Source organism: Microtus oregoni, unplaced genomic scaffold, assembly GCF_018167655.1.
Source record: "Microtus oregoni isolate MIOR12 unplaced genomic scaffold, Mior012 000274F_ref0000193, whole genome shotgun sequence".
Classification (NCBI taxonomy): Eukaryota; Metazoa; Chordata; class Mammalia; order Rodentia; family Cricetidae; genus Microtus; species Microtus oregoni.
This window is the reverse complement of record NW_024544952.1, coordinates 1-15747: the sequence shown is the minus strand read 5'-3', so window position 1 is coordinate 15747 and position 15747 is coordinate 1. Positions and strand designations below refer to the sequence as shown.

Sequence of the window (15747 nt, the reverse complement as noted above, 5' to 3'; positions counted from 1 at the left end):
AACTGGAGTCACAGGCAGTTATGAGCAGCCTAATGTGGATGCGCAGAACCAAATTCAGGTCCTCTGAAATAGCAGGAAGCAATTTTAGCCACTAAACCATCTCCCCAGCCCAGAAGTATAATACCTTAATTATTATTTTTATCCTTTTTTGAGATTTAAAAAATGTGTTTAAGTGTTCTGTCTGCATGTGTATATGTGTATCATGTGTGTGCAATGTACCCTCAGAGGTCAGATGAGTGCATCAAATTTCCTGGAACTGAAGTTAAAGGAAGCCAGGAGCTACCACATAGGTGCTCAGAACCAAGCATGGGTCCTCTCCAAGAGTTAAGTGCTCTTAACCACTGAGTCATCTCTCCAGCCTCACGTCTTAATAATTCTTAGGCACTTCTTTCACACTTTAGCCTTCTCTAGTCCTCTAAGGGTATTTTAAAAGGTTTATTTGTTCATGTATTTTGTTTACTCAGAAGTTCTAGAAGAGCAAGGCAGCCAGTGCTCTTAACCACTGAGCCATCTCTCCAGCCTCTATAGACTTGATTTTAAGACACCATCTTACTATACAGCCTTGGTTGTCCTGCAACTCCCTAAGTGCTGGGATTAAAGGCTGTGTGCACCACCACTGCCCAACTCTCTCATTCAATTTAAATGGAAAGGTTTTAGTTCTGTTTTCTTCTGTTTTGAGAGTGGGTCTCCCTCTGTGGCTCAATCTGGCTATCAACTCATGTAGCCTAGTCACGCTTTAACAAGGCATAATCCTCTTTCCTTGTTCTCCCCAGTGTGTGCTAGGATTAGAGAAATTCACTCTCAGAAATCTAGCTTTCTCTCTTCCATTATGTAGCCCTGTGTAACCTTGGACTTTACTATGTAGACAAGGCTAGTCTTAAGCTTATAAAGATCCTATTCCTTTTGACTCTCAAGCCCTGTTTTAACAAGTATGCAGCACTACACCCAGGCATATTTATCTCCCCTAGCTCTATCAAATAAGCTTGAATCTTAGCCAGGCAGTGGTGGCACACGCCTTTTATACCAGGATTAGGGAAGCAGAGGCAAGCGGATCTCTGTGAGTTCAAGGCCAACCTGGTCTACAGACTGAATTCAAGGCAGTTGGGGCTACACAGAGAAATCCTGACTCAAAAAAAAAAATGTAACCACTATGAATTCTGACACTACCATCTCCCAATGGTAATGGAATACAGAAATCCATTACCATTTAGAACTAAAATTAGTTCTGTCATTCAAATTATTTGAGTTTCAAAAGCATCACCAGTCTGGATTCCTCTAAAACATATCCCCAACTTCTTCAAAACCTTGATATTATGTCTGTTCTAGTCCATCTGGGCATGTGTACTCATTAAGAAAATCTTATTTTTAGCCTTCCTACTCATTTAACTGGTCTTCAGTAATACATTTATAACTCTGTTCTTCAATTAAAATGGAACTGATCTGGAAACATAATTGACAGATAATTACTGAAAGAGACAGACTGTGAGCAGAGAACTGAGCATTTTTAATTCCTTTGCCATCTGCTCCACTCTGTTTACCTTCTTTCTAAACATAGCTAAAATACATTCCTATCTCCTTCTCTGATGCTTTTGGGGGGGGGGCTGTCTCATTTTTTTGCAGCTGCTTTGTTTCTGTAATAGATACTGCCTACAGAGCTACAGGGTATGCATTTGTAATATTTCTCAAGTTTTATTTCATGGGTATGCTTGCTTTGTTTGCCTGTGTGTATGTGCACCACACACGTATAGGGCTCAAGGGGGACAGAAGGTGGTATCATATTTCCTGAAACTGGTGTTACAGATGGTTGTGAGCCACCATGTGGGTGCTGGGAATCAAATACAGGTCCTCTGCAAGAGCAGAGTACACTTAAAAACTGAGGCATCTCTCCAGGATAACATTTGTGATACTTTGCTGTATCAGTTTTCTACATTGAAGAATCCAAAAGTTTTTCAAGTGATACCCTGCCTCATTAAAGATGCTGGTAATTCATGCCCGGGCGGTGGTAGCGCATGCCTTTAATTACAGTACTTGAGAGGCAGAGGTAGGTGAATCTCTGTAAGTTCAAGGTCAGCCTGATCTACAAAGTGAGTTCCAGCATAGCCAGAGCTGTTAAACCTTGTCTCAAATATATATATGTGAGTGTGTGTGCATATATATGTACACATATTTACACATACATACATACTCACACACATACATACATACATGCATACATACACACAGGTAACTTTTTCTGAACTTGCTTTATTTGAAAAAGTACATTGCAAAAAGATAAAGAGTTGGAGGTGTAGCTTGGAAGGAGAGGGCTTGCCTAGCATGTGTAAGGGCCTAGGTGTGAGCCATAGAACTGAAAAAGCAATAAAGCAATTGAAAACCATCTATTTATAGAGGAAAGGAATCACCTATATTTTATATTCCAAGTACTGCATTAGAAAATCCTTGGAGAGGGGCTGGAGAGATGGCTCAGAGATTAAGAGCACTGGCTGCTCTTCCAGAGGTCCTGAGTTCAATTCCCAGCAACCACATGGTGGCTCACAACGAATCATGAGCTTTGGTGCCCTCTTCTGGCCTGCAGGCATACATGCAAGCAGAACACTATACATGAAAGAGAAGAAAGGGAGGGAGAGAGGGAGGGAGGGAGGAAGGCAGAAAGAAAGAAAATCCATGGTGAATCTATGGACTGTGCTCATTTCACTTAATTTTCACAAAAGCCAAATAATGGGGATCCCCCGCAGACTGCTGCTGATGAAAACAAGACTCAGCAATTCGCTATACAGTTCAGTATGACTGGATTAAAGTAAATCCTCTTTAATATTTGACAAGATTTTTTTTTTGAGAACCGAGAAGCAGGAAGACAGCCATTCAAACATTATTATGATCATTTTATCATTCTTTGGTATTCTTTTTGCATCTATTCCTTTACATATTTTTCTATCATTTTTTGTCTTGGTTAGGGTATCTTTTGCTGCGATAAAAAACATCGAGACCAGAAGCAACTAGCAGGAGAAAGAGGTTTATTTAACTTCCACTTCTTTTTTTTTTTTTTGGTTTTTCTTTTTTTTTTCTTTTTTTTTTTTTTGGTTTTTCGAGACAGGGTTTCGCTGTGGCTTTGGAGCCTGTCCTGGAACTAGCTCTGTAGACCAGGCTGGTCTCGAACTCACAGAGATCCGCCTGCCTCTGCCTCCCGAGTGCTGGGATTAAAGGCGTGCGCCACCACCGCCCGGCTTTAACTTCCACTTCTACCTTATTGTTCATCATCAAAGGAAGTCAAGACAGGAGCTCAAAATAGGGCAGAAACCTAAAAGCAGGAGCTAATGAAGAAGGCCTGGAGGGGAGCCAGGATTACACAAAACAATCCTGTCTTGTGGGGTGGGGGAGCAGTGAGAGAAAAAGAAAATGTCCTACAGGCTTGTCTGTTTAGAGCCTGACTTTATGGAGGCATTTTCTCAATCGAGGGTCCATCCTCTCATATGACTTTAGCCCGTGCCAGTTTGAAGCAAAACTAGCTAGGGCAAAGGATACAGATCCTCAGAAAGAGGTCACAAAACATAACATTAGATGGTGGAGAGATGGCTCACTGGTTAATAAGAGCATCTTGTGGCCTGGCAGAGGAACCAGGATTTGTTTCCCAGCACCCACATGTTTACTAACAACCAGCTCTAACTCCAGTTCCAAGGGTTCTAGTGCCCTCTTCTGGATACCAGACATGCACATGGAGCACAGACATACATGCAGGCACAATACCCACACATAAAAAAATGAAAAAAAGATATATAATCTTACCAAGTATGGTGGCATATATCTATAACCTCAGTACTTAGGAGGCTGAGGCAGAAGGATTGTGAATTTTAGGGCAGCATGAACAATACTGTAAGACCCTCTTTTAAAAAAAAATTAAAAACAGTGGAAGAAAGAAGATCAGGAGTTCAAAGTCATCTACATATATTGAGTTCCAGGTCACCTGAAGACTCCACAAGCCCCAGTCTTAAAAACAAAAGAACCCACAGCACTTGAGAATAAGAGAATCAGGATCTCAGGATCATCCTCAACAATGCAGCAAGTTTAAGACTATCCTAGGTTAAAATTAAAGAAGAAAAACCCACAAAAACAAAAATAAAAATAGTAGAAAGCAACATTAAGAAAGAAATACAACTATTTTAGCCTGTACTGAGGACTGAATCCAAGGTCTTGAGCAAGCTACACATGCACTCTACTGCCGATCTTTATCTTTAGCCCTGTATTTAAAATCCTGCTCACCGGAAGATGTAGCTTAGTGGCAGTGTTTATTCAGCAATCATGAAGCCCTGGGTTCAGTCTAGGGTACTAGCCCAGTCCAAAAATTGTTTTCAACTGGATGTCCTGGCTAGTTTTATGTCAACTTGGCACAAGCTAAAGTCATAAGAAAAGAGGGAGCCTCAAGTGAGAAAAGGCCTCCAGAAGAAGATAGGGTTATAGGCAAGCCTGTAGGGCATTTTCTTAATTAGTAATTGATGTGGGAGGGCCCCTTCCATTGTGGGTGGGACTGAGGGGTTGGTAAAGGCTTGTGGTCCTGATTCTACAAGAAAGCAGGCTGAATTAGCCATGTGGAGCAAGTCAGTAAGCAGCTCTTCTCCATGGCCTCCGCATTACCACCCGCCTCCAGGATCCTGCCCTGTTTGAATTCCTGTCCCGACTTCCTCTCATGATGAATTGTGATATGGAAATGTAAGCCAAATAAACCCTTTTCCTCCCCAAGTTACTTTGGTCATGGTGTTTCAACACGGCAATACTAACTCTGACTGAAACACTGGGGATATATAGATCAGTTAGTAGAACATTTAACTGGCATTTGAAAAGACCTGGGTATTCAATCCTCAGCACTCCCTGAGCGCGCGCGCGCGCACACACACAGACACACAGACAGACAGACAGACAGACAGACAGACAGACAGACAGACAGACACACACACACACACACACACACACACTCACACCCTTCCAGTCTGGAGAGATGGCTCAGCAGTAAGAGAGAGCATTTGCTGTTCTTACATACAAATACACACACACACACACACACACACCCCCTTTCCTTCTGGAAAGATGGCTCAGCAAGCTCACACAGACACAGACACACACACACACACACACACACACACACACACACACACACCCTTCCCTTCTGGAGAGATGGCTCAGCAGTAAGCACTTGCTGCTCAATTATGAGGACTCAAGTTGGAAGCTCAGCACCCATATTTCTAAGAAATCCCACAAACGCCTATAATTCCAACTCCAAGAAATCTGACTCCACTTTCTGGTATCTGCAGGAACTAACACACATACACATATACGCATATAAGTAAAATAAAAATTATTTAAAACAAGGTCCTGGCTGGGGATGTAGCTCAGTGGGTAGAATTCTTGCCTAGCATACATGAAGCCCCAGGATATTTGTCAGTGCTGCAGAGATTAGGTATGGTCTGGGAAACCCAGGCTGACCTGAAACTCAGAATATGTTCCTGCCTCAGCCTCTCAAATGACTGAGAGCCTAACACCCAAGTCAGACAGTCCACAAATGTCTGTAACCCCATCTCTAAGGGATTTAAACCCCATCTTGTGGCATCTGCAGACTCTCCTACACACATATACACACTCACACAGATACACATACAGAAAGAAAATAAAAAAATTTAAAACAAGGTCTTGCCTGAGGATATAGCTCAGCTGGCAGTACTTGGTTAAGAGCACTTGCTATTCTTGCAGAGATACAATTTTGGTTTCCAGCATCCACATGGTAGCTCACAACTGTCTGTAACTCTAGGGTCAGATCTGACACCCTCTTTTAGCCTCTATGGGCACTGCATGCACGTCACATATGTCTTTGTGCAGACAAAACATTCATGTGCATAAAGATTTCTTTTTAGTTATGTGTATGTTTCTGTGTATAGGTATGTGCATGTGAGTTAGGTGTGGGCACTTGAGTTCAGGAGCCCACAGAGGCCAGAGGAGCCAGATTCCTGGAGCTGGAGTTACAGGTGGTTGTAAGCTGCCTGACATAAGTGCTAGGAATTGAACTCGGGTCCTCTGCAGAAGCACTACAGACCACTAAGTTACCTTTCCAGCCTCCAAAATAGAGCGAGTTCCAGGACAGCCAGGGCTGTAACACAGAGAAACCCTGTCTCAAAAAGCAAACATGCAAACAACAAGCCTGGTCTACAGACCAAGTTCAGGACAGTCAGGGCTACACAGAGAAAACCAAGAATCCTGGACTGATACGAGGCTGGTTGAAGCAGAATACAGGAGCTATAGAGGCCATTTTTCTACTCTGTAAAATAGGTTAAGAGGTTTTCAGGTTTTTTTGTATTAGCACTTCTGGAAGCAAAAAATGGGTCAACAGGGCCTTATGCAGGATAGGCAAGCACTCTACCTACCACTGAGCTATTTCACTGGCTATTTCACAGGGCCTTATGCAGGATAGGCAAGCACTCTACCTACCACTGAGCTATTTCACTGGCTTGGAACTCTGACTTCTGTTGACAGTATTTGTTACTCTGTTGCATAGTGGTCAATGGACACTAACTTTTTTTCTGTATCTTGGTTATGGATTTCCGACATTAAGGACTCGGACCCTTGGAAAATATTTTTCTTAATTAAAAAAAAAACCACTGAGTTACATTTCCCAGATTTCTTTGTTGTTGTACTTATAGCCTGTTTATGATAATGTCCTTTGATATACATAAAAAAGGATAGGTTAAAGGTCAGCCAGATAAGTAGTTAATGTAATTTTCAAAGTCTGAATAAAAGGAAGTTAGAATCAGATTATTTAAAAAAGTTATTGGGGCAAAATTTATGTAACATAAAATCCAGATTAACCATTTAAAAATATACAATTTAGTATATTCCTCTAAAAAGTAAACAATTTTTTAAACAGATTTGTGTTTTATCTACATGTATGCATGTGTACAAGTCACAAGAGAGTATCAAGTTCTCAGGATCTGATGTTAATAATGACTTTGAGTGCCGGGTGGTGGTGGCGCACGCCTTTAATACCAGCACTCGGGAGGTAGAGGCAGGCGGATCTCTGTGAGTTCGAGGCCAGCCTGGTCTACAAGAGCTAGTTCCAGGAGAGGAACCAAAAAGCTATGGAGAAACCCTGTCTCGAAAAAAAAAAAAAAAAAAAAAAGACTGTGAGCCACCATGTGGACTGAACCCAGGTACTCTGCAAGAGCACTGCAAGACAGACTGCTGAGCCATCTCTCTAGCTGCCCCCCACAAGAAATCTACTTTCTAATAGGCATTCGTGGTTTTAGTTCAATAAAAATTACTAAACATAATTTCACTGATGGAACTTCTAAGCTTACAAGCCCTTCACCCTTTCTGCTGGGCTTGGTAGGACACTCCTATAATCCCAGCACCTAAAAAGAAAGCAGGAGTTTAAGGTGATCTCATGTCCTCAGAGAGTATGAGGCTGGCCTGCGCTAGTTTCAGGAGACCTTGTCTCATAACAAACAAGCAACAAAGAAGAACCCCACACCTTTATTTTAAAAGATTAAGCGGGGGCCAGTGAGATGGCTCATGGGTAAAGGTGCTTGTCACCAAGCCTGATGATCTGAGTTTCATCACCGGGGTGCCATATGGTAGGAGAGAACTTACGCCTGCAATTTATCTTTCGGCCTCCACATGTGTGTAGTGGCACTTGACACCCCCTCCCCATACAAACTAACAAACAAGTAAATAAAAGTTAAGGGACCAAAGAGATAACTCAGATCTTCCAGAGGACCCTTCAATTCCCATCGCCCACATCGGTCAGCTTATAATAGCCTGTAACTTCAGCTCTGGGTAGTCCCGCTTCCACTGGAACCTACGCACAAGTCGCACACGTGTGCGCATGCACACGCAGGCATACACGCACATCTTAAGAGATGGTTTAGCCAGTTAAGAGCATTTATTTGCTGTTTTTGCAGAGGACCAGATATTTTCAGCACCCACATAGGGGCCCAAAACCATTTGTAACTCCAGTTCCAGGGGCTCTGATGCTCTAACATCCAATGGCACCAGGTAAACATTCATATACCTAATTTTTAATTACTTAAAAATAAAAGGAAATCTTTAAAAAGAGTAAGTGACCAGGCATGGTGGCAGACACCTTTAATTCTAACACTGGGTAGTCTGAAGCAGGAGGACCAAAAGCTCAAGGCCAGTTTAGGCCACGGAGCAAAACACTTACTTTTTGATTCTGGCACCCCAGAGGAATTCAAGGCCAGTGTGGAATATGTACCAAAAACTTGTCTAAATGTCCACAGGAATGACTTACTCTTTCTCTTAAAACAATACCAATATACAGGGCAAAACGTGAAAGCATTTCCTTTACCAACATTACTAAATGTCCAGAGATAGCAGCTGCTAAGGTATTGTCATGTTCTAACAGTTTTCCCTAGATAGATACACTAACTTACAGCTTAAAACCAGGACTTTAAGGGTACAAAATTATGTACTGCCTTGCATATTGTTTTCTACAAAGAATGGCTTGGGCTGGGCAGTGGTGGCACACACCTTTAACTCAGCACTTGGGAGGCAGAGGCAGATGGATCTCTGAGTTGAGGTCCGCCTGGTCTACAGATGAGTTCCAGGACAGCCAAGGCTACACAAAGAGAAATTCAGTCTTGAATTCCAACCCCATCCCCACCAAAAAAGAATAGATTAGGATTCTTTCAAAAAGTCACATCAGAGGCTAGAGAGCTAATTCATGTTAAGAGTTCTTGATGCCTTTGCACAGCAATTGGGATTGGTGCCTAGCTCCCACATGGCAGGTCACAACTGTCAACTATAGTTCCAGGTGATTCCATACCCTCTTAGGCCTCCAAGGAGCTGGTGAGCATCTATCCATGAATTGAACGCTCAAAAAACATAAAAAGTCATATCAATTTCTTGGCCTAGCATAAAGGCTGCTCACTAGATCATATCTTTGCTAATTGTATTTTTACTTTCCTCTTTGCCACCTTCCCTAATTCAATGTTTTCATTTGCTAGTTTTTGTTTTTTCAAATAGGGTCTCGGGTAGCCCAGACTAGTCTCCAACTCACTTGGATGATACTGAATTCCTGTTCCTCTTTCACTACGATGTTTTGAATACAGGCATGGTCACCATGCCAGGCTTAGCTTAGTTTTTAGTCTTATGAAATAATTCAAATACTCAGATATAGAAATTAGTTTATTTACTAATTTAACTTAACAGCTGTAATGTTTTGCGGGCATTTAAAAAATGTGCACATAGGTTTTATATACTCGAGACAGTGCAGAAAGCACAGGAAATAGCATTGGAATGAAGGGCTTTAGTCTACTTTAACTACAGAAGTTAACTGTGTAAACCTAGGGTTGGTTTTCCTTACCTATAAAATTAGACGGTATAAATAATCGTTACTAATTGTTAGTACTCTTTTAACTTATAAGGGTATATGGTTCTAAGTTACAAATGTTCAAAAACACAGTGCTAAGATTCATCTGTTTGGACTGCTAAATATCAAGCTAAAAAATACAGCTGGGTGTCGCGGCTCACACCTGTAACCCCAACACTTGGAAGGCAAATGCAGGAGGATTTTCATGAGAACAAGGCCAGCATGGGCTACAGTAGGAGAATGCTTCAAAGGAAACAGAACAAAAATAGACAGAAAGGATATTGCATGTCTTCCACATCGCAAAGTCTGTTTCACAAAGGGGTGGCGTGGGGTGTCTCAGTTTGCTCATTCGTGTCTATCAAGCAAACAGAACACAGCCGAGCACGCTGATAAACGGGCACGAATGGCATCATTTCGTTTATCTACTTCAACTCCTGAGCGGACAAGACAGCCCTAACACACGCCAGAGGAAGCGACATGGTCGACAACAGAAGCTTGCATTATACCCTCTGGTTAGCAAATCGGGCTTCTCAGCCCGACCCCCCAAACGGCCCGAACTCCAGAAGTGTCACAACTTATAGGTGCACATTTTCCAGCTGCTGGAAGCCAGCTGGTCACCCGCTCCAGCCTGCTTTTGGATTCGAGACTCCAAAACACAAGAAGTTACAGCTCCCGCTTTTGTGAGGCCAACTTCCTCCCAAAGGCGGAATCCAAGTCACGCCCAGCACACATCCTGGGGAAGGAGCGAGCTGACCCTCTCTAGCCCCAAGCCGAGAAAGTCCCTGGCGCTGGCAGGCGCCGCCTCACCTCCTTCTTTCTTTGGGCAGAGGCCGAGGGAAGCCTGGAGATGAGCAGCAGTGCCACCGCCGCGGTCGCACACGCACACCAGAGCCACCTCGGCGAGGCCATGTTCGCTCGCATCCCTTGGCGGCCGGGCGAAACTTTCTTCCAGCAAGGTCCGAGGGTGGGGCGTGAGAATGGGCGAGCCGAACCCTTGTCGCTCCCCATTGGCCCGGCTCAGCCCTGCCGGGCGACCCCTCACATTACATCACGCGCCGCAGACGCCCGCTAAAAAAAAAAAGCAGTTCGCTTCCGATTGGTTCCAGGGAACCAATAGGGAAAAGATAATCTGGAGGTTTCTTATTGGTTTGCTAAAATGGCTGCACCGCCCCTTTCGTGGTGCGAGAAGACGTCGCTGGTTGCGAATTTCAATGCGCATGCGCAGCTGTGCAAGGCGGCGCTAGTATTTTTTGGAGGGAAGTGTTGAACAAAATGGTTTGTACGTTTAAAAATGGAATCATCCTCTAGACAGCGTAGAATTGTTTCAAATTGTAGCCGGCCTAAGTAACGCAAGCCTCTAATCCAAACATTGGGTCGTTTTGGGCTACATTGCCAGGGTTCCAGGCCAGCCTGAGCAATGTAAGATTGTCTCAAAAAAAAAAAAAGAGCCCTCGTGGTTTCTCACAACCAAAATCTCAGCATTTGGGAGGTGGAAATGGGAGGTTCCAATTTAGCCTGGGCTACAAGAGATCTTAGATCAAAAGCCGTATTTTAGAAACCTACTTTAGTATAATATTATGTAAGAGCGTTTGGAGAAATGTCTCAGTTAAGAATATTTAACTGGCCGGGCGTTGGTGGCGCACGCCTTTAATCCCAGCACTTGGGAGGCAGAGGCAGGCAGATCTCTGTGAGTTCGATACCAGCCTGGTCTACAAGAACTAGTTCCAGGGGCTGGAGAGATGGCTCAGAGGTTAAGAGCATTGCATGCTCTTCCAAAGGTCCTGAGTTCAATTCCCAGCAACCACATGGTGGCTCATAACCATCTGGCCTGCAGGCATACACACACAGACAGAATATTGTATACATAATAAATAAATATTTAAAAAAAAAAGAACTAGTTCCAGGACAGGCTCCAAAACCACAGAGAAACCCTGTCTCGAAAAACAAAACAAAACAAAACAAAACAAAAAACAACAAAAAAGAATATTTAACTGTTCTTGCGAAGGACACTCCCAGCACCCCTATGGCAGCTAACAACCGACCAAATTTCCAGTTGGGGGGGGGGATTCTGATGCCTTATTCTGACGTCCACAGGGACCTGGTGCACATACTTCCATGTGGCCCAAACATTCATATACACACAGTAGTGTGTGTGTGTGTGTGTGTGTGTGTGTGTGTGTGTGTTGAGACAGCGTTTCTCTATGTAACAATCCTGGCTATCTATTCTGGATCTTACTTTGTAGACCAGACTGTCTTCGAATTCATAGATCTGCCTCCTGGGATGAAAGGCATATGCCACCACCACCCGGCTTTCTTTTTTCCTTTTTTCAGTGTATACTGTTCTTGAAGATGGCTTGAGTTCTGTTCCCATCACCCGTGGTGAGGTGCTCACAACTGTCTGTAACTCCAGCTCTTGGGGCCAGGATTTCATGGCCTCCTCAGACATCTGTTCTAGGTGCACATGGTAAAACAGACACAAACATATATGGTTTAAAATAATAAAACAATATTCTAGCCAGGCATGATGGTTCACACCATTCATCCCAGCACTCGGAAGGCAGACGGCATGCAGGTGGATCTGTGAAATGAAGGCCAGCCTAGTATACAGAGGGAGTTCCAGTACAGTCAGTCAGAGCTTGACATGGAAAACCTGTATGTATGTGTATGCACATGTGCATAACATATATATCATATAATGTATATGTATAAATACACATATACACACATATACATATATTTGGTTGAAACCCCCAGATCACGCTGCGTGATCTGGAAAAAGCCCCATTCCTGTTTCTCTCTCTCTCTCTGCAAACCCTCGCCTAAGCATTCAGCTTTTGACCATACTTGGGCACAAAACCAGTTTGTGGCAGACCTGTCACCACTCCTCGCCTACAGGATATATAAACTCCCTGCTTTATTTCAGATGTGTGGCTTCTCCAGCCTTATCTCTGGGACTAGCGAACCCACCCTGAATTTGCTTTGCTCAAATAATCCTGTTCTACTTTTTCAAATTCAGCTTGATCTGACTTAATAAATTGGTGGAGAAACTTATTATCAGGGGACAGAAAAATCTATCGGTACCCCCTCACACGAAAGAAAAATACTGTAATCTCGGCACTGGGAAGCTGAGGCTAGATACTACAAGTTTGAGGCCAGCCTGGGCTACATACCTAGACCTATCAAAAGTGTGGACTGGTATGATAGCTCAGCACAGCTGATAAAGACACTTGTTGCCAAACCCAATCTGAATTCAATCCCCAGGGCCGACATGGTAGAGAGAACCAACTCTTGCAAACTGTCCTTCATCCTCCACATATGCACCATAGTATATGTGTGTCCCCCCACACGCATGCATGCATGCAAATAAAATTTTAAAAAGTGTAGGTTTTTTGGGGGGGGGCTTTTTGGCAGCACATATACTAAGTTTGGAATAACACAAGACAATTGTCATGGCCCCTAAAGAAGGGTTTCAAATTTATTAATGGCATTTTTAAACTCTTCACTAAAAACTTAGAGGACCAAGAGGGCATTGCAGAAAACACATGCCTTTTACTATTTGGTTTGTTTTGTTGGTGGGAGCAAAAGTAAGATTGTGAAGAAACATGTCCCTCTGTTTAAAGATCTTTAATAGTCTCAGCAAGTTTGCATCAAACATTCACTACTCTTATCTAAAATTAACGATAATGCTTTCCAGCTGAGGAAGCAGCTTGGTTTCTTGGTCCAGTTCTGTTTACTGTATTATAAAGAATTATAAAACTGAGGTGATTCACTTGACAATGATAAAGCCCTCAAGAAGAAAAATTACAAATAACAGCAAAATAAAAGCAATCTGCTTATAATTTGGATTTACTTATTTGCAGTGCAAGGGATTGAGTACAGGACCCCAGTAAAGCTGGGAAAGCATTTTACCACAGAGCTATCTCTCAAGTTCAAGTTGCATTTATTTTGAGTGTGTGGAACATATTATATGATTACTCTTTCAGGTCCTATTGGAAAGCAACCCCCGCCCCCAGATTATTTGGAGAGTTAAGGAGATGTGTGTTGAAAGGAAAGTAACTGGTCTCAACATAAAGAGATAGGAAATAAGATGACCATGTTGGTGCATACCTTTAAGCCAAGCACTCAAGAGATAGAGGCAGGAGGTTCAGGAGTTCAATATCAGCCTAAGCTATGTAGGGAGTTCCACCCTGAGCTACAAGAAACCTTGTCTCGTTAAAACACAGAGAAGAGAAGAGACAGACAATACAATACCCACATGTGGTGGCATATACATGTAATCCCAGCAGTTGACATGTAGAAGCAGGAGAATCACAAGTTTGATGCCATCTTGGGTTACATGGTGAGTCCCAGTCTCAAAGCAGAGAAAAAAATGTGAAAATAGTATATAAAAAATTAAACCTGGGGGCTGGAGAGATGGCTCAGAGGTTAAGAGCATTGCCTGCTCTTCCAAAGGTCCTAAGTTCAATTCCCAGCAATCACATGGTGGCTCACAACCATCTGTAATGAAGTCTGGTGCCCTCTTCTGGCCTGCAGGCATACACGCAGACAGAATATTGTATACATAATAAATAAATAAATATTAAAAAAAATTAAACCTGGCCTCAAGGGGCAGCTTAATTCGAGCTACTCTGGGGGTTGAAGCAGAAGGAATGTAATTTCAAAGCCGGTCTGGACTACAGAGTGAGTTATCAGCTAATGTGGGCAAACTTAATGAGAGCTTATCTCCAAAATTTAAAAGAAAATTTAAAGTGTGGCATCTCACATCTATAATCCTAGCTCTTGGGAAGCTGAAGCAGGCATATTGTCATGAGATTGAGACCAGCCTTGGTTCCGTAGTAAATTCCAGACCAGCCTGGGCTACAGCATGAGATCCTGTCTCAAAGAAAGAAACAAAGACATAAGCAAACAAGCATACTAAAATAAGCATGGGCATTCAAGTGTTTTTGTTGAATGCTGATTTATATTACTTCAGGTATATGACCATATGAACACAATATGGTACAGAATCACCAATGGATACAAAACATAATGAATCAAAATTTGATTCTGAACAAGATGGTCACCAGGCAGTGGTGGTGCATGCCTTTAATCCTAGCACTCGGGAGGCAGAGGCAGGTGGATCTCTGTTAGTTCGAGGCCATCCTGGTCTACAAGAGCAAGTTCCAGGAAAGGCTTCAAAGCTAAAGAGAAACCCTGTCTCAAAAACCAAACCAAACCAAACTAAACCAAATATACAAACAAACCAGGATTGTTAGTCACAATGCATTCTTTATAAGTTATTCACTTTCTTTTTGCCAAACCCTCCTTTTAAAAATTTTTTAGGATGTATTTGTTCTTTTTTATTGCTTTTATTGAGCTATGTATTTTCTCTTCTCCCCTTTTACTCTCTTCCATGATCCCCATGCTCCCAATTTACTCAGGAGATTCCCCACAAGATCCTTTTTAATTACAAAGGGACAGCAGTGATTTTAAAGTGTAGAAATCTGGAGCACAGGGCTTTGATTAAATGATTATATCGATAATGGGACATGCTAAGGTCAAATACCTTTTGATGGGATACTCTAAGAAGCAGGGCTTGGTTAGTACATTATTTCTCTAACCAGGACACTAGAGAAGCTAAGGCAGAAGAATTGCAGCAAGTCTGGGCTACACAGTGAGTTGTAGCCAGCTTGTGTTCCACAGGGAAACCTTGTCTTACAAATAATTCCTTAAGAAGATTAATCTGTTCCATAGTATTCTTGCCAGATATACCAGATATATTGAATGGACTCACTCAAAAGTGAAAAGGCAAGTTGATATAGCAACCGTCTATACTTTTCAAAAATATTAGAGCACAGACACATGAGTCATAAGCATCATGACCAGTTCTAACACTTATAATTGCTTCCTTTTAATCTTGATCTGAGCTTGAGCATGATCACTTTAGAATTCTGCAATGGAGACAAAAAAGTTTACCTCTTTGGAGAAAAAAAAGACAAAGAAAGTTTGAAAAACAATAGTTTTGTTTTGTGGTTTTTTTGAGACAAGGTTTCTCTGTATAACAGCCCTGGTTGTCCTGGAACTCACTTTGTAGACCAGGCTGGCCTCAGACTTACAGATCCACCTGCCTCTGCCTCCCCAGAGCTGGGAACAAAGGTGTATGCCACCCCTGCCTGACTCTTGTTTTCTTTTAGAGACAGGGTCTTTCTATCTAGCTCTGGCTGACTTAGACCTCACTATATAGCCCAAGCTGCCCTTGGACTTGTAGGCTACCCTCTCTTCTGTCTACCAAGTGTTGTGATTACAGTAAACTGTGTACTATCTCTGTTTTAAAAGCATTTAAAAATTAATTATGTGTATGTCTGTATCCATCCATATGAGTGCAGATACCCTTGAAG

General features: G+C 42.5%; 1 protein-coding gene across 1 annotated transcript in view; it reads right to left on the bottom strand.

Moving 5' to 3' along the window:
* Window positions 1-10399, bottom strand: part of LOC121445689 (magnesium transporter protein 1) — a 48056-nt gene extending 37657 nt beyond the window's left edge. The window contains exon 1 of the mRNA XM_041647837.1: window positions 10178-10399. Within this exon, the coding sequence (XP_041503771.1) occupies window positions 10178-10378 (201 nt within the window). The 5' untranslated portion in view covers window positions 10379-10399. The remainder of the gene's footprint in view (window positions 1-10177) is intronic.
* Between the last annotated feature and the right edge of the window lie 5348 nt (window positions 10400-15747).